This window comes from Carassius auratus, chromosome 34 (genome assembly GCF_003368295.1).
Source record: "Carassius auratus strain Wakin chromosome 34, ASM336829v1, whole genome shotgun sequence".
Classification (NCBI taxonomy): domain Eukaryota; kingdom Metazoa; phylum Chordata; class Actinopteri; order Cypriniformes; family Cyprinidae; genus Carassius; species Carassius auratus.
Window position 1 is genome coordinate 14,115,491 of NC_039276.1, and position 25,546 is coordinate 14,141,036.

The 25,546-nt window shown below is 37.3% G+C and overlaps 1 protein-coding gene across 3 annotated transcripts; it reads right to left on the bottom strand.

Annotated features, from left to right (window-relative positions):
* LOC113053264 (zinc transporter ZIP10-like) lies at positions 1 to 21,147 on the bottom strand. Of its 3 annotated transcripts, none has more exons than XM_026218140.1 (10): positions 20,960 to 21,147; positions 10,072 to 11,205; positions 7,717 to 7,888; positions 7,325 to 7,500; positions 7,058 to 7,231; positions 6,702 to 6,822; positions 5,691 to 6,008; positions 5,522 to 5,602; positions 3,462 to 3,652; positions 1 to 2,553 (listed from the first exon to the last, which is right to left on the bottom strand). In XM_026218140.1, the coding sequence occupies exons 2-10, from the start codon at positions 11,182 to 11,184 to the stop codon at positions 2,401 to 2,403; spliced, it is 2,499 nt and encodes an 832-aa protein (XP_026073925.1). In that variant the 5' UTR covers positions 11,185 to 11,205; positions 20,960 to 21,147; the 3' UTR covers positions 1 to 2,400. The 3 variants fall into 3 exon arrangements, with proteins under 3 accessions (XP_026073925.1, XP_026073926.1, XP_026073927.1); XM_026218141.1 differs by lacking the exon at positions 20,960 to 21,147 and adding an exon at positions 16,470 to 16,912; XM_026218142.1 differs by lacking the exon at positions 20,960 to 21,147 and adding an exon at positions 12,808 to 13,006.
* Between the last annotated feature and the right edge of the window lie 4,399 nt (positions 21,148 to 25,546).

Here is a 25,546-nt window from a genome sequence, read left to right on the forward strand (position 1 = left end):
TAGACTTTGCAAACTTTATTTTTCACTTCTGACAAAGAAATGCACAATCAGCAAGAATGCCAAATGTACTGAAGACACTTTAACATCCAAGCGGAGTAAACAAGAGGACTAAAAAAATAAATGTGTTCCCCAAAACTGGCAATACTAAAAGAGAAGTAAATAGCTGGATGGTCTATTCTTGGAATACACAGTAAAGCATAAAAAAAAACAATAAAGGAAAACAAAACAAAAAAAAAAAAAATTGGTGTGCGTCATTTTTATTTAATATCAAGTTTATTTCTTTGCACCACTTAACCAATGCTCTAGAGCTCTTTTACTCAAATATTTTGTTTAAACAAAATGGACAACTTCATTTCACATACACAGGATTTAGACCTAATCTCTGAAGACCCTGATTAGGTTTGCTCACATGACCCCGAACTCATTGACTTTACATTCAAGTTGTGAAAATTAAATCCTTGAGGGAAAGAGGAAATCAACAGTAAGTGTTCTCATCTCTCCATTTCAAACCAGAAATAAAAACTATTTACTTTAACTTGTCTCATGCATGTTTCCATCCAATCAAGTACATTTGATGAATGCAATTAATAATGATTCACATCCACAAGAATTAAGAAATGGATGTCACATGGTGACAGGATAAGCATGAATCACATAACATGCCTCACCAACTCATGACGGTAGAGGATTCAAGCAGCAAACAGCCAGTGGAATGTGTTGAGGCGACTGCAGGCACGATCAGTGCACCGAATTTGGCACAATCAAAATGTTTCACACTCATTAACAAGAATCATATCAACAGGGACAGATTAACAGATGTTCTACAGTTTTGATTGCAGTCAGACTTTCATACAAGTGCACAAAAGGCCAATAATTGAAATGTGTGCATTAATTTCAATAATGGGAGGGTGTCAACAATGAGAGCAATTAAGATTGTCAAAAGAACATTTCTTAATGGCGAACTCAATTTTCTAGGTAAGACAAAAAAAAAAAAAAGAAAAAGAAAAAGGAATGTTTCTCCCAAACTTTTGTCTGAAAAGTAGGTTTTTAGATGATCAGTGTATAAAAGGTGCTGATGTCTCACAAAATAACATTATGAATTTTGCAAAAATTATCCAGTAATAACAAACATCAAATAATTAAAATAAAGTAACGCGTTTCAAAATGCCAACTTGTTCAATAAAAATAGTCTTCAGTAGCAAATCTCCTTTGGGGAACATAATTATTTCATGAACTTCTTCACCTGTGACAAGATCATTATTTACAACAACTCGACTTGGATATCAAAAATCAACTTGAATTTATTTTGTGAAAGTAGTCTAGTTCATGATAATTTCTATTTTATCAATGAACAAATAGACTTCCCAAAGAAAACTGTTGCATTCCTTGATGGACAGATAATGCGTAGCCAGGTGTTCTTCATTTAAAATCACAGTGTTTTAGCATTAGCTTTGATCCTGGACTTGTTCAGTCACTATTCAGCTGACCTCATGAATGCAATCGGTCTTTTGGCAGCACCGTGTCAGCAGTTATTCAAAACACAGGTGCATACCTATTTCTTCAATACTCAGAGTTGGTCATAACACTAGTACAATCTTAGCCAATAATAAAAGAAAAAAAAAAAACACATTAAATTCTAAGGCTGAGGACAGGCTCCCATCCCTATGAACATTAAATATAGTGTAAGAAACAAACAAGTAGTCAATGCTGACAGCAAAGCGCAAACCAGTCAATAAAAGTGTGTTGTTTTCCTCGATCCTGGCCAAATAATACTGACCAGAACTTCTAAAAAAGAAAAAGAAAAAAACCTTGATGCCAGTTTTGCAACATACTAGCACAGTTCTGTACCTGAAAATGAGATGGTGTGACACATTACACATACACAGCACAACACACCAGTTACGATTGAATGGCTGTGAGCTACCATACAGATGAATGAAAGAGCTAAACACGACACTGAATGAGTGACTGATGAATAGCTGCTTCTCTTTTTAGAACACATAAATACTACAATATTAAAGGGATAACCCAAATAGCTGGGCAGCGCATCGTACTATGGATATGTTTGATTAGACACATACTCAAAAAAAAAAAAAAGAAAGAAAAAAAATAAAAAGAAAGAAAGAAAAAAGAAATGATTAAAACGGGAGAAATGTCTAGGGAGCTAGATCTACAAAATACCTTGAAGACAACAAGCAACCGGTTTGAGTAGCCTAGAGAGGAAGAGATGATGAAATGTAAACATGTTTTTTTTCATGTCCATGTCCACTGTAAGCTACTGATGCTGTCTTTTGAGACATGCCTGCACGACTGTACCGACACAAAACAAAGCCACTTTAAGGCAAAGCACGCGTGTGAATGTAGCTGATGAATGACGCAACCCGTGATCTCGGGCTCCGGCTAGAAGCCAAAGTCAAGCACAATGTGTTCCTCGAAGATGGCGATCAGCAACATGATTCCAAACCCCGTGAGCATACCCAAGTTCTGCAGGACAAAGTGACCCATGTCACAGCGCTTGTGATCCTCGCTGTCTCCATGAAGCATCTCTGGCAACTGAAGAACAGGAAGAGGAATTTTATATGGTTAAACATCAAAAGCTCACAACAAACAATAAGCAAACACAAAGAAACAAGGTTTGCTTAAACATATCTTGATTGGAGAATGCAATTTACGGATTTGGTTTTATTTGTTACACCTGTTAGCAATGGCACATTAAAATGTGTATTGCAGTGTATAACGTCATAAAAAAAGAAAAAAAAGGTTAGAACCAAAAGCATAAACATTTGTGCGTCTTCTGGAATCCCGCTTGTTCACAATGTTCTCATTCCAATACACACATGCAAGTGTTGGGAGTGGGACAAAAATAAAACGCTGCTATTTTAACCAGCAAGTCGACAACAGTGTACATAAGAAATTTATTGTGCAGTGTAGGCAGCTTTGTTGATTGCAATCATTTAATTGTTCACAGGAGTGCAGAACTCAATGAGCTTGTGCTGAATTGCAGGGTTCAGACATCGTGAATATGCAGACCGCTTTGGTGATTATGATGGGAGCAGTCTAATATTTTCAATAATATTGTGTATAATTTATTTGAAATGAGAAAAGTTGTGCTTTTATCAATAGTAGTCACCTTGAATGAATGTATGAGAGGCCATTTACTTAACTATTTATTCACAAGAAAAAAAAAGAAAGAAAAATAAATAGAAGTAGTTCTACTACTTTTAATTTAAACACTGGCATCTATGAGACACTACAAAAGACATGAGATGTGAGCATAATGCTCAAACATCCATCGAGAACATGTCAACACAGAAAAACAGTGGACAAGCAGCACAGTGGAATGTTCTGTGTGAATGGTCCTTAAGATGGCAGGTAATGAATCACTTCAAGTAATCAATAATTATAACATATTTATGCAGCCTTACTGGCAAGCAAATAAATCCACATTCCGGTTTTCTTACCATATCCACTAATGCCACGTAGAGAAACATGCCAGCAGTAACGGCAAAGATCCAGCCGGTGACGTTGTGCGTGTACTGTCCCACAGCCGTGCCGATCACCATGCCAGCATAAGCCATAAGGGCAGAGAGGACGTTATATGCAATGGCTTGCTTCACTGACATCCCAGCCTTCAATAAAACAGCAAAGTCACCTGGAGGCAAATACAAATGTGAGTAGGGTTAGTTTTGGCTATGCTAAACCTGACATTAACTGCAGTGAGATCAGGTTGTCCTTCTGAATAAAAGTGTGTGTGTGTGTGTGTGTGTTCTAGCAATTCTTTGCTGCTGCTCCTTTGTTCCTAATTACTGAATATATATGTGAGGAGCCTTTACGGCCATTGGTCCTCTCTAAACTGCACTCTGGACCTTTGCTCTGTGTCACCTGGCCCAATCAAATCAGTTGTCAAAAGCAATTAACAGCACTGCAGGGCAATAAAACTCTTTATTGTAGCCGTCTTTCCCCAGCCACAACATGGGCATATAGATCATTAGACAAAAAAGAGAGCTGCGCTATCAAACATTATTAGTGTCTCAAGTCCCATCACCTCCACTGGATGGCAGACGGTAAAGGTAAACAACATCAAATGCAAAATATTGTTGTTACATCAAAGGCATACTCTGTTTGTTCCTTCTTCTCTGGTGTTGTTTTGTCTGGTTTTTTTGTTTAAACAAAAAGGGTAATTTAAAACGAACGACCCTCTAGACAGCAAACTCAAAACTTCATAAAAAACTTTGCTGTCTTTTAAAAGCTGTATGTTCAGCTGAGTTGTATTTGTGTTTTACTCATTCAAACATGAAGAGCTCAGAAACAGATGGAAATTTTCACCTTGATGTTGATGTCAATCGTTAAAATATTCCATGTGACGTCAGTGGTTTAACCTTTATTTTATAAAGCTATGAGAATACGGTTTGTGTACAAATAAAACACAACCTCATCTTACACTTCTATGTCAGTCTTCGATATACGTTCTCGAGAGTATTACGGACGCATGCATCGCTTGAAAACAAGGCACAGCGGATCCAGGTTCTATGTCAGAATAAAGTCACTATTTTTGTTTTCTTGGCGCATAAATAGTATTTTCATAGCCTCATAAAATTAGGGTTGAACCTCTGATGTCACATGGACTGTTTTAACGATGTCCCTGAACGTGGTAGTTCTGTTGCGGTCTATACAGGGTCAGAAAACTCTTGAATTTCATCTAAAATATCTAAAAAACATTTCTGAAGATAAAAAAGGTCTTATGGGTCTCCTTACTATTTCCCCTGATATACTTTTGCTAATTACTTTTTAATTTCTTTTGCCAGTGCTTTGCGGCAAACTTTAGCCTATTGCGTGTGCTGGAACGCTGAATAGGCTTTAGCTAGCATAAATATCAAAGGCATATTATTATATAAAAAAGGCACATTATGGTTAAGTAATTACTACCACTAGTCGACTAGAAAAATCTTTGGCTTTAATCCAGTCCTCTTTTTTTCTCGCTGCTGCCGGCAGGTCACAAACACTGTGCGATCTGGACTTGACCGTCACGGATGGTAGCATGGTATTGTGTTGTTTACACCAGCACAGTACATCTTTTCAATCACCTTAACTGATGAAAGTCTAAAATATTAAAATAAGGAGAAGCCTAAAACAGGCCCGTTACCCAGCCATATGGCCATAAATAAGTTGGGGCCCTATCGGGCTTGGGTTAATCTAGTTTTTGCTATGATATCAAGAACCATTAAATTTTATTATTGGTACAGTCAACTGAAATTTTGTATTGTTACAACAATATCTGTAGTACTGTGAGAGCATCAAATTGTGAATTTGAACCTTTACGCAAAATCATTTATTTATTTTTTTCACTATTAAATATGGTTTGAAAAATCTACAGATGAGTCTGGAAAAGTATGGAATTATTAAATAGAAAATTTGTAGGAACCCTGTTTTTAACTTTTACTGGATAAGCAACTGTAAGAAAGTGAATCTGCTATTCTCACTTTTTTTTTTTTGACAAACCGCAAATAGTTAAGCAACTTACCTAGTTCATGGGGCAGTTCGTGACAGAACACAGCGACTGAAGTACTAATGCCACCTGTAATATTAGCACTGAAAGCAGCACCTGTAGGTGACAAACAAAGTTCCTCAGATACAGAAACCCTTCTGAAGACATACTAATCTGCTAATGGTTTCAGTGTACACAAACTGACCTATAGCAAGTCCATCACTAAAGTTATGCATGCCATCTCCCATGATGACCATCCATGCTATACTGGCAATCCCGGCATCCTTCATTTCTTGGTCAGAGTGACAATGTCCATGATGGGAGTGACCATGGCCGTGTCCATGCCCATGTCCATGCTTTTTTGACTTTTCTTTCTGCCCTCTGTCCTCCTCTGTTTTTTCAGCACCCTTGAGAGGGTGATCTGAATCGGAGATGGCCAGTGGCATCTTGCTGGGTGAATCCAGAGGCTGCAACTCCGTCATCTGGGTGTCATTGTGTCCGGCTTCACACGTTGTACCTTCTCCTGCATGCAGAAGGGAAGGTGTTACTTCAGTGTTGTGGAATACGGACAAAGTTGGAATGATTCTTTAGGGTCTTCATGAAATGTCTGCAACAAACTTTGGTAAAAATTTCTCAAGGGTTGTGTAAAACAACACCCTTTTGACCTTGTCAAAATCAACTCTGTTCACAGTGACCGGTTTCAGTGAATGTCTCTTGAAATTATAATGAGCTACTGCTCACCCCGCTCCTCTCTTCCATTTTTTTTTTTTTACATTTGGTGGAGCGTTACCATCGAAATTTAAATAATAATAAACTCACTGCATCCTTAGTGGCTCAGATGTCAGGATAAAATGAGGAGTCTTATATTTACTTTTAAATCCAACTACAAATCACCTGCACTGCTTACAAGACCTTGTCGCTACAGCTGCTTGAGCTTGGAGACCGTGGATGACAGCATACAACTGACTGAAGATGCTAATACAGGACAGTGTGCCAGCAATTGTGGGCGGGGCTGAAAATCTAAATGCACTATGCACAAAATTAATTCCCATTGAATGGGATGAATGGATTTTTATCATTGCAATGTGGTTGTGTCCACACACTGCTGAGACACATTTATATGCAAACACCATGTAAAAAATTAATTTTGCATCCGATGTCCCATTTAAAAGCCAAATAAACTGTGCTGGGATTTTATGACAAAATGAAGGCCCACCCTCTGTTAGAGGCTTCAGATGGAGCCACTCGGCATCGGAACGCCTGTTGAGTTTGTGGTCTGACAATTTCCTCCCAATCTTTGCCTGCTCTCCTTTCTTCTTCTTCTGGCAGATTTTTCCCTGTGGAAAGCATGAACAGACAAGTGTTAATAAGCACTATTTTCTGAGAATAAAATTCAAGGTTGTTTTGCTATGCACTAAAATCTGCAGCAATTATGGATATTAAGTCTGCCATAGCTCTCAGCTCTGTCGATCCTGAAAATGCATGTGCGAAGTAAGAAGCAGCTTATTTGCCACTTTGCAAGATTTTTTTAACACCTCTTTCTTGTGATAAAGGTATTGTGGTGCCTCTCACCCTTTGGTCGCTGTAGTGTTTGAACATGCCAATGCAATGTTCAATGATGAAGAGGAGGTAGATTCCTGCTAATGCAGTCAGTCCTTTCCAAACTCCATCAAACTTGGTCAGAAAAGCCTCTTCAGGTTTTTCCCCAGCATTTCCTCCATTGCTGTGATCATGGTCACTCTGAGACTGTAGGGTATAAAAAAGGTTTGATTTATTGCGCTATGTAGTTTGGACTTTTGCAATGGGTAAATTTAGATCGCCCACAAAAAGTGAACTCACATGAGGGAGTAGATGCAGTAAGGCATCGCCGCTGAGGGTTCCCACTGCCAGCGCCACCAGGAAGGTCAAGAGAAACTTGAAGCAGGACTGGTTGAGGATGGGCACCAGAACAACGCCCAGCAGAGACAGCAGGCTGATGATGGTGATCGACACGAAGCCCCACATCCAGACCCACACTGCAGCAACACAACCAGCAGCAGTGGATTAGACCGGGGCTCTCATTTCAAAATGGTTTAGCAATGATTCTCAACTGGTTGTTACAACTAAACAATTTACTAAGTCCGTTTAGCCTCTTTATTAACTAGCAAATGACACAGGTAGAGAGAATTATAGTGAATATACTTTAATATGCTTGTCAAACAAATAAAATTATACTAAAGGTTCACTTGTACCTGATGATGCTGCATCTTGTACTTCAGTATCAACGTGGTGATAATGAAGGATGCAGAAGCGTCTATCTATCTGGTAGAGCAGTGCAGGACATAAATAGGTGAACTGCTCTGGAGATATGAGAGAATCCGAGCTCAGTCCGTATTGGTGTAGCAGCTGCGTTAAATTCAGACACTGAGGGAGAGAAAGATTTTACAGTCAGTTTTACTTGGATTCCCTCCTTGATTCTCCTTTATTCATTTCTGAACAATACAAGGAATATAAATCACTTATTAAATATATATAATGTTAGTACCAGGGATGTGTGAAATCCACTAGTTAATGAAGTGTGTTGGCTGGTTTAAGGTCAACTCCTAATTATGTTTATTAACCAAATAACCTTTAATTCCCAGTGGTGGATGAAGTACACAAAGCAAGCATTTGAGTAAATGTACAGACATCTTAATCAAATATTAAACATAAGTACTCATTTTCAATTTTACTTAAGGGAAAGTACAAATATATTGATTAATGAACTGAATTATTAAAAGTATTTAAATATTAAAGGGTACTGTTTGATGAACAATACTTAAGTATATTTTATTTAAATATACTTCATCCTACAAAACACGCATATCAATAGTTATACATACAAAAATCCTGCATATCAAAATATTAAACTTCAATGTACTAAAATTTCAGTTTAAGCTACTACTATTTTGTTGCTTTGCAGCCTGAAATGAAGACCGACAAAGTTTTCATTTAATCCAGCTCTATTTACCCAGTGCAACGTATAACATCCAATTGAAAGATATAACATGTCCAACATGTCAATAATAATAATAATAATAATAATAATAATAATAATAAGGATGAAGAAAAAAAAAGGATCACCCCCTCCTAAAGATGACTTGTAAACTCAATCAGTTGTAGCTAATCACCTTCTCTGACACACCAAGCCATTTGACTTTCAACTGTGATCTGCTGTGGTCATTTTGATCAACTCAGCATGGAAAGAGCTTTACTGGAGAATTTCAGTCCTTGGTAGAGTAACTGAAGCATACAGTCAACTATGGGAGGCAAGGCATAGTCAAAAGAGCTCCAGGAAAAAGCTGTGGACAGGCACACGTCAGGAGAAAAAAAAAAAAAAAAAAAGTGTCAAAAGGCTTTAACAATGCTTAGAAGCACAGTGAAGTCTATTAGTAACAAGTGGAAGGTATCTGTTACAACACAGACCACCCTTGACGTTGCTTCAAACTGGATGAAAGAGCCAGAAGAAAACTGGTCAGAGAGGCAACCAAGAGATCTTCAGCAACTCTGAAGCAGACGCAGGAATTTATGACAAGCAGCAGTCATTGTGTGCATGTGACAACAATATCACAAATTCTCCACAGATGTGGCTTGTATGGGAGGGTTGTAAGTTAAATGCCACTGCTAAAGAAAGGCTACATGCGGTTCACAAAGTCAAGATTCTGAGGCAGATGAGAACTAATTATTTGGCTTCAACATCAAACGATATCTCTGGCAGAAATCCAGTACAGCTCACCATCCAAATAATAGCATTCCTCCAGTAAAGCATGGAGGTTGTAATGTCCGGTTATGAGGCGTTTCTCTGCAGCAGGGACTGGAGCACTTGTCATGATAGAAGGAAAAATGGATGGGGCAAAATACCGTCAAATTTAAGAAAATATGCCGCCATCTGCCAGAAAGTTGTCAATGGGAGGAAGGTTTACCTTCCAACAGGACAATGACCAAAAGCACACAGCAAAACTGAGCACACTGTGTTTGAAGGAGAAAAATGTGAATGTCCTTGCAGACAATCTGTGGAATGACTTGAAGAATGCAGTCCACAAATGCTCATCATTGAACCGAATTGAACTGAACTTGAGTAGTTCTGCAGAGAATAGTAGGCAAATATTGCAAAATCTAGATGTGCAAAGTTAGTAGAGACATATCCCAAAAGACTAAAGGCTGACAAGGGGGTGAACCTTTCTCCAACTCCGTGATTGTTGATTTTATTTATTTATATTTTTTTTTTGACATGTTGGTTGGTTTTATATCTTTCACTTGTATTTTATAAGTTGCACTGAAAATCCAGCTGGATAAAACAAAAACTATGTCAATCTTCATTTCAGGCTGCAAAGCAAAAAAATTATAATTCTTGACTATGCCCACTGTAGATACCTTGCTTGAAGCAAGTCACCTGAAGTCTAACAACTATTTTGTTTGTTACGAAGGAAGTGCTTTGACACCACTTTAGTATTTAACTCATCCCTAAATAGACCAAATAAGAGAAACCATTTAAAATAACTCTTGAGTCACATCTGAAGAGCACTACCATTTATAATCAACCACATAGGACAGACAGTGAGCTGTACCTCCTCATGTTGGTGAGGAACATGTTCATGTAATTTCAAAGACCGCTCTTCTCCTGGCACCTCTCTCCTGCTCCTCTGTGGCTGAGTAGGGCTCTGAACTTGGCCGTTGCGCTCATGGTCATCTCCGCTTGTCTCCAGCTCGACAGCCTGAGTAACAGTGATGCTGGTCTTGTTTCGGCCTCGATGAGTTCTGGCTTTAGTCGGTCTCCTGTTTCTTCTGGGTTGTGTGGTGGGTAGCTCAGTTGTGGCAGAAGGCTGTATTCTGGGTGTGAGATGAGGGGATGCGGTGTTGTGCTCCACACTGTCTGAACCATGGAGATGAGGGTGGGGATGCTTGTGGTGATGGTGGTCATGATGATGGTGGTTTTGGTCACTGTGAGCATTATTTTCTTGTGCACGTTCACTACTCCTTTGGTGGTCGTGGTCATCTTGAGTGTGAGGACTGTCTGTGACATGTCTGTGGATGTGTTTCTGATCACTGTCTTTCTCATGTTCATGTTCATGTTCATGTTCATGGTCATGGTAATGATCGTGTCCTTCAGACCCACTGTTAGTGGTGCTCTCAGCTCCTGTGCCTAGTGTTCTGCTGCATGGTAGCTCCTCGGCAGGATTGTGTTGTTCATTCTCGTTGTGGGAATGTTTATTGGTCTCGTGTGAGATGTGGGGATTCTGATGAAGATTTGGATGGCCAGCTGAATGCGAGTGCCGACCTTCCTGAACCTCGAGAATATCTAAGTGTGCCACATGATCATGGCCCAGATCTTCATGCTCCAGCCCAACCACACGCACCTCGCCCAGCCCTAAATTCAACAGAAGACTCTGGAAGCCTTTAAAATCCAGACGATCCTTTTGGCCGTACCGACAGAACAATTGATGAATGTAGAAACTTTGCTCGCTCTCTGCCGGTTCACCATGGCTGCTGTGCATAAACTGGTCGGATAAACCATCGCAGGACAATTCTGAAATCTGCAGGTCACTGTGGACATGGTCATGGTCACCATGGCTGTGCCCATGGTGATGGTGGGACCCTCCTTCGTGGCAGTGACTGCACTGATGGTACAGGAGGGTCAGCACGCAGAGGAAGCAGAATCTTGTGTGTGTGTGAACTCTCATTATCTCCTCACTCAGAAACCTCTGTGAAGAAACAGAAATTCACAATGAACATACATATTGGTCTCATCCTATCTGCTAATGAGAAAAGTTTCAACAGCAGTATGAACTAATGGTGAAAGCTGTGGACTTTTAGGGTAAACAGCTAACGTAGTTTATTGTTGGTATTTTATTAGATTTTTATACCCAAATGTTGGTAGAAAAAACAAATATATAAAAATAAAACCTGCATATGAGATGGACATCAATTATGCCAAAGATTATAGAATACCCAAAGACATTGTATAGTTTTAAATGGGGGAGGGGGTATGCAATGCTCAATATGGTAGCTGTATAGAGCGAAGCCCCGCCTTCTGAGTTAAATAGCCAATCGCTAATCAGTAAAGTCAGCGTGTCGTTGCATCCTGGTTGCTATAGGAACAGTCAGCATTCTGAGACGTGCACTCAGGACTGCACATACGCACTTGCTGGTCTAGTCTGAAAAATAGGCTTTTTTTTAATGCTATTTGAGCAAAAGAAACAGCATTTATGAGACAATTATTGTCGATTTCATTGGTGACTTCAAATATGCTCATCTTTAGTAACTCCTCTGAATGCATATAGAGTAAAACAGTCCAATATTTAATGTAGCATGTACAACAGAACAGAACTGAACCGTAACCTGTTTTATGGAACACAGCAGTTGGTTTCACATAACCTGCATTAATCCCTTATTTGATTAATAAAAATGTATGGGTTTTCATCTTGAGAGCAATGTCATTATAGGGGGAAACATTTCAGGGGGCTGATTTATACCTAGCTGGAAAAGTACTAAAGAGCATTAATGGTCCCCCTACAGCAACTACTGTGAGCCTGTACTAAACCAAACAGAGATCTCAGCATGAGAAAGAGACTTTTTCTTCAATCTGCATACTAGAGCCACAAATAAGAAAAATGTCTGTGAAATGGATCTGGGTGTGAGTGTTACCAAAAGTTTTATTCCAAAAGCATAGCCATTTTCTCTGTAACCTGTACTATGTAGTATATTCAGGTTATAGCAGACTAAGCTAACATCCCATTTGCTAGAAATCTGGTATATTAAAAATATGCAAACAGAACAACAGGCTTCAGCTTTTGCAGCGGTCTAGTTTCTTTCACTTATAACCTATTTTCCTGGGTTTATCATGTTGGGGAAACATGACATCTACAAATTATGTTTACGGAAAAAAAATACCTACACTCATGATAAAATACATTTATATGCCACAGAGTGTAAAACATGATGAATATATTGCAGTCAGATAATCATTTATCAAACATAACTTCCCTATTGGAAGGACGCGTGAGTCAGCCCAAGTCAAAGCAAGGTTGAAAGTACATGAAGATCGCAGCACTGGTGCTTCGTTACATTGGATCAAAAAAATTATATTTGCAAAAACAATTAGCTCTCACAGATTTGTCATCTTTTAAAGCTTGCACTTAATTTGCAGGAAAATAAATAAATAAATACAAATAAAAAGCCAACTGCATTTGAACAATGTAAATCAACCACAAACTATAGACAAAAATGAGCCATGCATATCATACAAAATAATCAAATTCATTAAATGGCTCTTTAAGTCAAAACATCATGCAAGCAGTACTTACGATAGCCTGCACTCCAGCCTGTTAAAGTGAGTGAACCTGAAGCATGAAGATGGTTAAAACAGACTATAAAACATAACTATGATCGTTCCTCTCGACAGCACAGTGTTTATAAACATGAGAGTGGAGTGACCTCTGAACCCTTCAGGAGATAGGATGGGGCAAGAGTGCTGATGATCTGCTGTGCTGGCTCAATATGCTCTTTGTTGGTTATATGTCATTCCAAAAATGGCTGAACATTTTGTATTATAAAAAAAACACATAAAAAACAAACAAACAAAAAAAAAAAAAACCTTAAACCCAGCAGAGTCATGTGCTGCAGAGATATCATGAGACAAATGCTAAAGTTGGAAAACATTTGTGTTCCAGCTAATAAAAGGCAGAGGGGCTCTTCAATTGATCATTTAATTGACTCCACTGATAAATTAATTTTTGTTTGAAATATGCCTATTACATTCTGTAGTATCCTCATACCATGACAAGGAGTGGTAAAGAAATGATCTCATATTTTTGTTGTTCAAGTGACAAATCCAAATTTCCAGATTATCTGAAATAATCAATCGAGTTAATGAAATGAGTTAAAAAAATGAGTTAACCCTAACCCTTATATGATGTCTTTAAAATGTAATAGTCAATCTGCATTGAGATAGAAAATATAGGACATTTCAGAACCGTTTAGTGTTGAACCACCAATCTTTGCAGAAAATTTAATGCAGTTCAGAACAAATGCATGGTGTGTCACAACAGATGATACTCTAGACATCATCTGTTTTTGTCCGCAGAGCCACTGTCTGGACGGAGAGCCACGTTTTCTGCATACGGTGTTCTGTTTGAACAGTAACAGGGAAGGATAAACTGAATGCATTTTTCCATGGTCTCCTGTTCCACTCAGCTATGAATGAGAAGAGCAGTGTGCCATTTACTGAGGTGTGTTTATATAGTGTCCTCACACACAGAGGCTATGATCAGCACAGCCTCAGAGATTCAGAGATTGTCTCTGAGATTCATGTTATAACTGTGTGTCTGTAATGACCTTATCTAAAAACCTTCCAAAGACGCCAAACTAAATTCTACCAAACAATATTTACAAGTGTACACACATACATACAAAAAAATTTAGGGATACACAATATTGTATTTTTGCAATATTTTTCAACTCATTTTGACCGATAGCCAATGCCGATATATTTCCTTTTGTTTGAAAACAACACCAAGTCTCTCCTGTGCAGAGATGATAAACAAATAATTTTTAATTTTTCGCTAGTTTTCGACTAAAACTTACTTGTTAGAATTAAATAAACAACATTTATGTTATGTTACAATGAGAATACATCGAAAGCTTTGAAAATAACTATAAATCAATTGGTACCTTTTTTTTTTTTTTTTTTACAGACTGATGTAGTGGTAACAAACATTTTATTTTAAGATTTAACATTTGTACATGGTCTACAGCAAAAGCAAACATCTTTTAGATGTTTTCATAATCCATATATATATATATATATATATATATATATATATATATATATATATATATATATATATATATATATATATATATGGTGGGCATAGATTAATTTCACTGTGATCTTGAAATTAATGTAGATAAAAATGGCTGATTCGACTATGGCTCATAGTTATTTATTTTTCATTGGCGCAAGTAAAAAAAAAATATAGATGTGAATCATTAACGAAATTTCTAATATTTGGATGAATGAAAGAGTTCAGTGTGATACAGGTGATTTTTAAATCAAATTAAGTAAAAATACTTGGCATCTTTGTTTTATTTAACATTATTTGTTTTAACATTTTGGAATAATTTATTAATATAGCATACTTTTATTTAGTCTCACTGGTAAATACCTTTTTTATAATTTAAAACCAAATGCTGATTAAGAAACACCTTATTGGATGTGTGTCGATTTTGTTGTTTGGATTGTTGAACTATGCAGTTGTTGCCTTTAATTTCACATGGTTCTTTTCATTTAAGGCCAGTTCTATGTGGTTTCAACCCAATTCAAAAATATAAGCTAAAGGCTGATGTCTGTACCATCTATGTTTGTATTAAATGTAGGCTACTTACTTTGCAGTTACTGCCGTTAATTTCAGATGGTTATGGTTATTGTTTTCAATTGCCAAAAGCCAGTTTGGCCTATTAAATACCAAATAAACATCTTGTTTATGCACACTTTCCTTCTTTCTTGTTTGTTGCTTGAAGATAGAAAAAAAATCGTAAATCGTTATCGGAATCGGCCAGTTTGCTTGTAAAAAAATAAAAAGTTTGGAATCGGCCATGAAAAATCATGATTCTGCATCGCTAGTATCATACAACACAGAATCCATTTCTGGAATGAGCTGACTGGTTAGCCAAAGAACTGTTATTAGAGAGAGAGAGACGGAGAGAGATCCCTTAAGATGCATCATATGACTCTCACAAGGCTTCTGCCTAGACGGAGCATCTCTCACAAGTCACGCGTGAGTCCACCTCCGGTGAATTACAGTTTACTATCTAGATTATTCCAATCAGACGCTGGGCTAAACAGGGTTATAGTGGGACTTGTTTGGATCAAATAAACCAGTTATTACAACACAGCAACCAAATTTGTGGCGACCCAGCTAATAATCCTCTCCGATTCACGCCTGAGCCAACTCATATTGTGGTCAATGTAATTTTAGCAGGCTACAGAATAATTCTATGATCTGCAGTTTAGCCAAGCAAGATGGAAGCACATCTCTTCAACCAATATATCTAGATATATGATCTGTCCTTGGTGAATCTACACATTAAATCAGTCATATTTTACATGCAACACAGAAAAAAATGAAAATTTGTTTGTCAGAAGAAGCCTTAAGGCTTGAGAGATGAGCAGATGCCACATAACAGATGGGAACTACATGTTTGCCAGCACAAGGAATTCTGGGAAATGACAGAAATGTATAGCTGCACAAGCACCAATCTCAGTCCAGTGGATATAAAATACTTAAAGACATGTAAAAAGGTATTTCAAGTAGAATCTAGACCAAATAAGACAGTCCAGCACTGGATAAACGGGCCTGAGTATGTGTCTGGGTGGAGTCAAGAATCAAAGACTTCGAAAAGCATGACCTCTTGACTCCAAACACACACACACCTCTAAAATAAACACACTCAGAAGGATCAGATCGGGTGGAGGACCTGCACTCCGATATACAGTAGCAACATGGTAAATGTTTGTTGAGACCAAATGTAACATTACCTAATTATATTTTCAGCCTAATTGCAAGAACTTAAACTGCAACTAGGCAATAAACCTGCTTATTTTGATCATAAACTGGTTAACACCCCATAAAATCATTCAGAACTGGTCTGATCACATGAAGAGAGCAAACAAAACAGCAAACTATCAGCCAAGTAACCTAGATTAACCTAAAAATATGTAGAGTGGGGGTTAGGCTAATTTTAACAACGTTACCAAGTCATATACTTGCGGAGCAATCAATCCAAAATACTGTAAGCAAAACAGGTGGCAACTTTCAAAACCACCAAGCTAGTCACCTTGTTCAACTGCTGATCCTCACACAACTTTACACAAGTGTGTAAAGTGTGTGAGTGTGTGAGTGAAAATGTGCCAAACAGACCAGCTTAGGATCTTCAGATCTGCCTGCAGGTGCATCCGACAGCTTACCTCTTTCTGTCTCAACCGGAGGTGGAGGAACAGGTCATACGCTCTCAACTATGCAGGGAACTCTCGTCTACAGCAATATGGAACAAGATCTGATGTTTTGAACTCTTCAAGTGTGGTGATTTAATGAAGAGGGGAGGGTGTACTGGCCATGTGTGTTTGTAAGTGTTGGTTGGTGGGTGTGTAGTGGGTGGAGGGAGAGATTTGAGCTAATCAGGCCTTAAATAGCCATCAAATCCAATAAATAAATAGATAAAAAGGCTTTTTTGAGCATCTTGAAGTCCATATGTCCAGGAAAACGCACCGCTTATGATGTCTTTCTGGTCACGTTAATCAAATATTCCAACAAAGAATCAACTATCAAACTGTTTCTCACAGGAAGTCTATCGGAACTCCATGTTTCACAAGATGTACTAAATACATGCAATTTGTTCTCAAGGCTTTCAGATGACACAGAGACAAATTACAGCCAACTTGGTGTGATTCAGCACAACAGCTTCTGTAAATTGGCTTCAAAGGTCAGCAGCAGAGCTTAAATATCAGACGGAAGAAGCCAGAACCATAAGTAATGGTCCAGCGTTTTAATGGACAATGTAGGAGAGAATACTTTGATGGCTGTAGTTTTTGCCTGTGAGACTTCAGTCTGTAAAGTCCATCAGACACCAGAGGGCTATTATCCAGACCATTTGAAAAGGAGGGAAGTGATTATCAAAGAGAAGGCCAGATCCTAATCAAAGGGATTTTTAACGCTTGTCAGGTCAATTTTAACAATGGTGTGGGGGTTACAGGGCAGACTCGTTGGCGAGGAACTACTGAGAGTAGGATTCTTTATAGGAATGTAGCGATACAGAAACTTTGACTGCTAGGATGATTCTTTGTATGCTTCAATTTGCACAAAAAAAAAAATGTACATGTAAATAATAATAATAATAATAATAAATAGATAGATTAATTTCACACATTTTAACAAATTCAGGCCTAATATGAACAATTGGAATGAAGAAATCCTATGCTAATTGCCAACTTTTTTAAAATAGAAAATATAACTTTCAGTTATAACAAAACATAAATGAATAAAATATTACAAGCCTTTAGTAAACATTTCACTTTGTCTTTAATATCTAGAAATTATGTTAGTCATGTGGCTGTGATTCATCATCTTAAATATATGTGGCAGAAACTAATATATCTGCCAATATATAGTTCATCTCTTGATTGCACTGAGAATCCCAGAAACATTCAGAGACCTTCCTGTTATAAATCATCACACCAAACTCCTACGGCAATGGCTTAAGAATAGCACATTCCTTAAGAACGGGACATTACATCAATTGGGGAGTAAAGCATCTTTAGTAGACTATGTACTGTTAAGGGCAAGATATAAGCAAACTCTGCATAAGTTTTTTTTTTATTTTTTGGATTGTTGGTCTAATCCCTGAAAGTCTAGTATGACTAAAAAGAAGCTTAAACAATTCTTTCCAAAATTAAGGAAGGAAGTTCATTTGAGACTCAAGTTTTGTGCTGTGTGTGTGCATGTGTTGTAAAACAATCGTATTACTGACTGTGCTTTAGAAACCCTATATTAAATACACATGTCCTCTGAATGCACAAAGCTGGTTATATAAACCCTACATACCTGACCTGATTTTTTTTTGGTCTTGACCATGGGAATAGTCACTAAAGAGTCACCTGGAATAAACCACAGGCTGTTTTTCTGCATAAACCACCACATATTGTGCCTTAAAACCCATCAACTCAGAGCGTTTAATGAGACATTATAAAACACAGATTTAAAGATACCTGCTAAGGCCTCTGAACTCGTAAGAAAAGACTGTAACTAAATGTCTTATGCTTAACGAGACCTCACCCACAGAGCTCATGTTCATTTAATCTCTCTGTTCAAGACTCAGCTCAGTATGAGCAGGCACCTATAGAGGATCATGTGAACAACCTTTTGGGCTGTTATTACCAAATGTGAAGTCTCAACTCTCGTATGATTAAGACTAGGCAAGTCACATGATGAAATGCCAACCTATATTTGACAAATTCTTGTTTAATGCTGGGCTAAGACCATTCATAGAAAAACAAATATTCAACTTTCATGAATCAAGTTGACAATTTCACAACTTAGAAAGGATGTAGCTCACCATCAGTTCCGCAATCAATTGCGTTTAAACTATATCATCTTTTATGTTTAACAAAAGAAATAAACTCATACAGGTGTGGAACAACATGAGGGTGAGAAAATGAAATAATGTTTGAGAATTATTCCTTTGAAGAAGAAAGAAAACTGTGTTAGCATGAATCACTATTATCTTATGGGACACCTGGGTTGACTTGTACCACACACTATCAGTGTTTAGGAATGTGTCTCTGTTGCGATCAGTCTATGAGGACAGAACTAGAAATGCAGCCTTTTCTGGTTAAGCCTGACAGCAACAGACACATTCTGACCAGCATCTCCACTTACGTAGGCACCAGTTTATCCTCTATGGTACAGTAAATGTTCTTTAATTATCATCAATAAGAATATTATTGTAGCAAATGCCTATTCACCTCAATGGCAGTTACTCAGCTGACACAGTGAGAGGACGCAATCTGCCATTTTGGCTAATGAGTGCTCATTTCTGCTGCAAGGTTGGTTTGCGCACCTTAATATCACTACAGCCATCACGGCAACATTAATGAACACCTCAAGAATACTCACAGTCCCAAGCCTTTAAGCTCATATTAAACGCCAAACACCTCACCTCGAAAGTAGACAAAAGTCAGTACCAGCAGTCAAGGGTGGAGTGAAAAAAGGAGCAGTCAAATCAGACAACGCCTACTTCTCACACTGTGCCATTCTAAGCCATGCCATGGTAAAGTGGACTGAGTGGATTTGAAATACTGATGTTTTAAGAAGATGTTAAAGTAATCCACAACATCTATTATTAAATTTCACTTTCACTGATATATATATATTTTTATATTTTACTTTTAACTTTTTTAATGACCATTAATCGAGACAGATGCTACATTGCATCATCACAATCTCCACTTGGAATAGACACTAGTTTTGTGTAAGAGAAAAATAACAAAACAACTAGAATTTATGAATGTTTTTTGGCTTTTTCGCATGATCAAACAGCTATAATATATTTGAGTAAAAAAAAAAAAAAAATCTCCACAATCTGCCTCTGTTTTCGTTACTACAGTGGCCTTGCACCAGGGTTCTGATGCATCCATTACAACATACTGCATGACACGACATGTTTGGCGATTGCAATGGAGGTGAATACAGAGTGCCCCTGACAAATGAACACATTTAATAAAGTAGCTTGGATTTAAAGGTCTTAGATTTTCCTTTTCACATAAACACCGGTCTCTCATAGGTAGAGGCTATGCAGGTCCATGAACACCAGTAGCTGTGGTTAGACACATGGTTAACAGAGGAATGCTTCTGCACGTGTGCAACTGCTTAACAGGAAGACCGCATCATCACACCACAGCAGAACCATCATTTGTCCAGTTATTGGCATACTTTCGGTATTAAATAGTAAAGACTAGTATCTTACCCATGCCTATCCTACATCAAACTAGATTTAAATTACCAGATGCATTTATTAAAGCAATGACCGTCTGATGTATTATTGCAAAACAAACAGTGTTCGACTTGATTTAAATGTAAAGATTTTTTTTTTTTTTTTTTTGAAGAAAAACTGGTTTTTAAATTTTGTTTCAGTTTAGCCAGGCTGGTTTTACTAGAGATCTGGATACCTTTTAGCTGGCCAGGTAGCAATACCATTAAGCCAGCTAAAATGTGGATCAGCCAAATGTTAATTGGGCCTGGAAACCGTGGAACAAAAACCGACATGAAGCATAAACTGCATTATTACAAAATTCAAACAACACAACCCACGTTTAATTGCCACTTTAATTATAAGTTACATGATAAACAGCGGAATTAAGATATGCATTGTGAGAATTGTGAATAGAAGAAACCTCAAAGGAAAGACATAAAACAGATTTATCTTTCAATCTAAAGAACACCAGCAAATCAGGAACTTTTGGTTTTACAAAATACGAGCTAGAGACAATCTTCAAGACTAACTTACAACAACCTTAACTTCATCACATGACTTATCCTGAAGCCCAAACAAGCGGTTAAACCCCAAACTTCCCCTTCCACGACGCATTAAATCTTGATCAATGCCTACGTGAACAAATGTCTAACGTTAGATTTTATTAACACGATTCGCAATACACAAGTTCATCTACAACAGACAAACGCCGCTAGTCGAGGAGCTGCATGGAAAGGCGCAAACGGCGGAACGATGATAAATCTAAACAGCAGCAGCTAACGCTGCTAGCGCTGAAAGCTATAAAAACAATAACAATTCACAACATCGCACGGTTATATCGTAAATCCCTGCTTTCATTGACCCATCTGAAGCTGCTCGGGTCCATGTTGTGGGAGTGTGTGAAAACAAAGCGGGTTTTATATAGTTTACCTCACTCGAGTGCCGTGTGCATCCCCTCTCCGCTCGGTACTAAAACACTCATCACGCTGCGCACCGCACAAAAGTCCGGGCCCACTGCGGAAACGCCATTCTCAAAGCCACTTACGTACTTACTTGTTACGTTCTTACATCCGTCTCCACATTTTGAGTAATGTGCAACGCACTTTACGCAACGTGGGACGATGTGTGCGACGTGTGCTTCCGCCGCCAGACAGCCCGAGGCCAGTCTTGAGCTCTTGGCGGAAGCGTACGTCACACAAGTCACTAGTATGGATAAAATAATTGTGACAAAACCGCTGTACATTTTCATATTGTGAAAAACGTTCTTTGATGATGTCGCATATAATTATGGCTGTCTGAGTAACATCCACGAGATGCGATATGGTTGCCCTTAGGCGATGTCCACTCAAAAATAGTTAGGCCTATTCTTTTTTAGCACCAATGTCTGCAATTAAATATTTATAGTTCATAATTTATTTTTAGTTCAAAGCGATGACACATTTTGTATTTATTAATTTATTTATTTTGCTTCTGCTGTAACAGTTCTGTTTAGCACGACTTGGAAAAATACAAATTATTTTCATTACCATTTCGCACATTATGTGCTTCAACCATAAAAAGCATTTTATTTTTGTAAAATGTTTTCTCTCAGATGAAACTGAGCAGTAAATAGCAAGCTGTAATTTTGCAGATGTATTTATCCATAGAGATTACAGTTCTAAGTCAATTGTAGGCTTACCTTGTCAGGCACTTTAAAATGTGATTGATTTCAATCAATCTAAAGCAACAATTCAACTTTCAATGTTTACGTGAAACATATTAAGAGAAAGATTAAGCAAAACTGTTTTTAACAATTATAATAATAAGAAGTGTTTTCGTAAAACACCAAATTAGGATATTAGTATGATTTCTGAAGGATTATGCGACACTGAAGACTGAAGTAATAAATTAAAATAGAAAACAATTACACCATAATAATTCTGAAATATATTGCTGTTATATATTGCTGTACAGTATTTTGATTACATAAATGCAGCTTTAGTAAATCTCAAAATACTGAAAAATCTTAAAAAAAAAAAATGTAAGTGGTCATCTACAGTAAATAGTTACATATCATATAATTAATGTAATTCTTTTTGTTGTTGTTGTAGATTAGTGATACATTTTTTATATTTTCAGCTTGTAAAAACATGTTATCATAAATAAAGACACCACAATTCTGAACTTTGGGGACAGTATTAAAACAGTAATACTAATATAATAGTACAAACCCGATTCCAAAAAAGTTGGGACACTGTACAAATTGTGAATAAAAACAGAATGCAATGATGGGGAAGTTTCAAATTTCAATGTTTTATTCAGAATACAACATAGATGACATATCAAATGTTTAAACTGAGAAAATGTATCATTTTAAGGGAAAAATAAGTTGATTTTAAATTTCATAAAAAAAAAAAAAAATCCCATTCTTGTCTAATACAGGCTTCTAGTTGCTCAACTGTCTCAGTCCTTCTTTGTCACATCTTCCTCTTTATGATGCGCAAAATGTTTTCTATGGGTGAAAGATCTGGACTGCAGGCTGGCCATTTCAGTACCCATATCCTTCTTCTATGCACCCATGATGTTGTAACTGATGCAGTATGTGGTATGGCATAGTCATGTTGGAAAATGCAAGGTCTTCCCTGAAAGAGACGACGTCTGGATGGAAGCATTTGTTGTTCTAGAACTTGGATATACCAATTCAGCATTGATGGAGCCTTTCCAGATGTGTAAGCTGCCCATGCCACACGCACTCATGCAACCCCAAACCATTAGATATGCAGGCTTCTGAACTGAGGGGCTGATAACAACTTGGGTTGTTCTTGTCCTCTTTAGTCCAGATGACATGGCATCCCAATTTTCCAAAAATAACTTAAAACCACAGAACAGTTTTCCACTTTGCCACAGTCCATTTTAAATGAGCCAGAGAAAACACCTGTGCTTCTGGATCACGTTAAGATATGGCTGCTTTCTGGAAAACAGCAAATGGCACGGTGGATTGTGTTTACCAACAATGTTTTCTGGAAGTGTTCCTTAGCCCATGTTCTTATTTTTTATTACAGTAGCATTCCTGTATGTGATGCAGTGCTGTCTAAGGGCCCGAAGTTCACAGGCATCCAGTATGTTTTTTTGGCCTTGACCCTTACGCACAGAGATTGTTCCAGATTCTCTGAATCTTTGGATGATATTATGCACTGTAGATGATGATAACTTCAAACTCGTTGCAATTTTTCTCTGAGAAACTCCTTTCTGATATTGCTCCACTATTTTTCGCCGCAGCATTGGGGGAATTGGTGATCCTCTGCCCATTTTGACTTCTGAGAGACACTGCCACTCTGCCAATTGACCATTTAACTTTTCCAGCCTCTTATTGTTACTTGTCCCAACTATTTTGGAATGTGTGGCTCTCATGAAATCCAAAATGAGCCAATATTTGGCATGACATTTCAAAATGTCTCACTTTTAACATTTGATATGTTATCTATATTCTATTGTGAATAAAATATAAGTTTATGAGATTTGTAAATTATTCCATAACTTTTTTACTCACAATTTTTACAGTGTCCTATCTTTTTGGAATTGGGTTTGTAGATTATTATTGCTCTTATGATAATATAACAGCTTTTTACAGCCTCAGATCAAATGGAGCATTCAGTAAACTCTTAACACAAATGATAATTTCCCGTTAAAGCCCTGAAGTGTTGGAGTTGTGCATCAACAGAAATCAGCCCCAGAGGTGCAGTCTTCACATGCTGAAATATAATTAACAAGAAGTGCTGGAAGAGCATAGAGATATTCTGAAAAAATTTGATCCTATTCTGAAATGTGGCATTGTTCTTGAAACTATTAGATAGTTTTCAGTTTTAGTGGTTGTTGCTTGTCATAAAAATAAGCTTTCTTTAGAATAATCTAATTAAATAATAAATTATATTTTTTAAAAGATATCTTTAATTTATTTTTAGATTTTTATCTTTATCTTGAAATGCCATTCAAAATCCCAGATGACAAAACAGACGTCCATTTACTGTACAATAAGATATTAAATATATTTATTTATTTATTCATGCAGAAGGTGTAATGGTGCTGTTGGATTCTCATGTTGAATTCATAACTCTCATGGGGATTTTCATCCTTGTGAGTTAGACGCAAGTCCTAAAATACATAGAGGCGCAATAGCTTTAGCATCCCTTTGAAGAATAGACAGAATTGTGTTTTTGTGATCAGCCAGGTCTATGACAGTGAACAATCTATCTATATCCTGCAAATCCAGCATAGTGTATCATTCCCGTGAACAGATTCAGCAGATGTAAAGAGAGGAACACCAAGATGGGTGCTGCTACAAAACAAAAAAAAAAAAACAAAAAAAAAACGTGTATTCTTAACCTTGGTGAATCCCCTGCCTATACATTTGAACCATGGCAGCTAAGCTGTATCTGGCTTTTGAATCCTGAGGGACTTGTCAGCAGTTATATTCTGAGAATACATTTTGCAATAGAGATCTAAGCTCTGGTCTAACACAGTGTTGTCAAATCCAATGTTTATCTGAAATCCTTACAAAAAATAAAAAAATATACACTATATGTTAAAGAGACCCTGCTGAGAAGTAACATCTGAAATGGTGGAACAGGTTTGAAGTCGGTGACACTATATGAGGCTGAGGAAAGTTTTAGGGAAAACTTTTTGGTGTTGCAAATAAACACCTGTGTTTCAATCAGTCATGAATAAATGTGTTGTCAACTCTCATTAATCCAGGTCATCTCAGAGAGTCAGGTGACATGACTGCTCACATAGCAATGGAGAGTTGGCATCAGGATGACACCTGTCACATATTAAACACCTGTCAGTCCTGGACTGTCTTTGACAAGCAAGAGTCATCTGAGAAATATGAAATAGTTTCTTCACTTTACTGTAAGACGCCTGCAACACACTCTTTCCCTCTGGAGATCACATAGAATTATTGATGAGAACTGCAACTCAGCTGCAGTATGTGTCCCAGGTGTCATTTTTCATTTCTCTTCCTGTTTGCTTCACATACACATACATTCAGCAAAACAAACCACAGACCTTGAATTTTTTTCTACTGAAAATCTCATTAACTTTGTTTTGAAAATACAAGGAAATGGATATAGATTTAACTTGTTTATAACCTCCAATAATGGATTTTAGCTTTCAGATTTTAGCTTTCGAAGATTAATTTAGGCATTTGACGCTGTTTGAATGAAATCTTCTGTAGATAATACTTGAAATGTTTGATCATGTCAGCATGCCCTGGGGGTTTTAAACTGGGACCTGGGCTGCATTTATTTAATCAAACAGTAATATTTTTTTAGTGATTTTTTGTTTGTTTTTTTGTTAAGTTGAAAACAGTTGTGCTGCTTAATAATTTGGTGGAAACCTTTTTTTTCAGGAATGATGACTAAAAAGTTCAAAAGTGCACCATTTATCTGACATAGAGTACAGATCAAAAGTTTAGACACACCTTCTCATTCAAAGAGTTTTCTTTATTTTCATGACTATGAAAATTGTAGATTCACACTG

What these genes read in the sequence shown, in the direction of transcription:
- LOC113053264 (XM_026218140.1), bottom strand. Translation starts at nt 11,184, where the DNA reads ATGAGAGTTCACACACACACAAGATTCTGCTTCCTCTGCGTGCTGACC. An exon ending in TACTGCATCTACTCCCTCAT is followed by an intron (nt 7,232 to 7,324) that starts GTGAGTTCACTT and finishes TATACCCTACAG; the next exon opens with TCTCAGAGTGACCATGATCA. An exon ending in ACGTGGCATTAGTGGATATG is followed by an intron (nt 2,554 to 3,461) that starts GTAAGAAAACCG and finishes CCTGTTCTTCAG; the next exon opens with TTGCCAGAGATGCTTCATGG.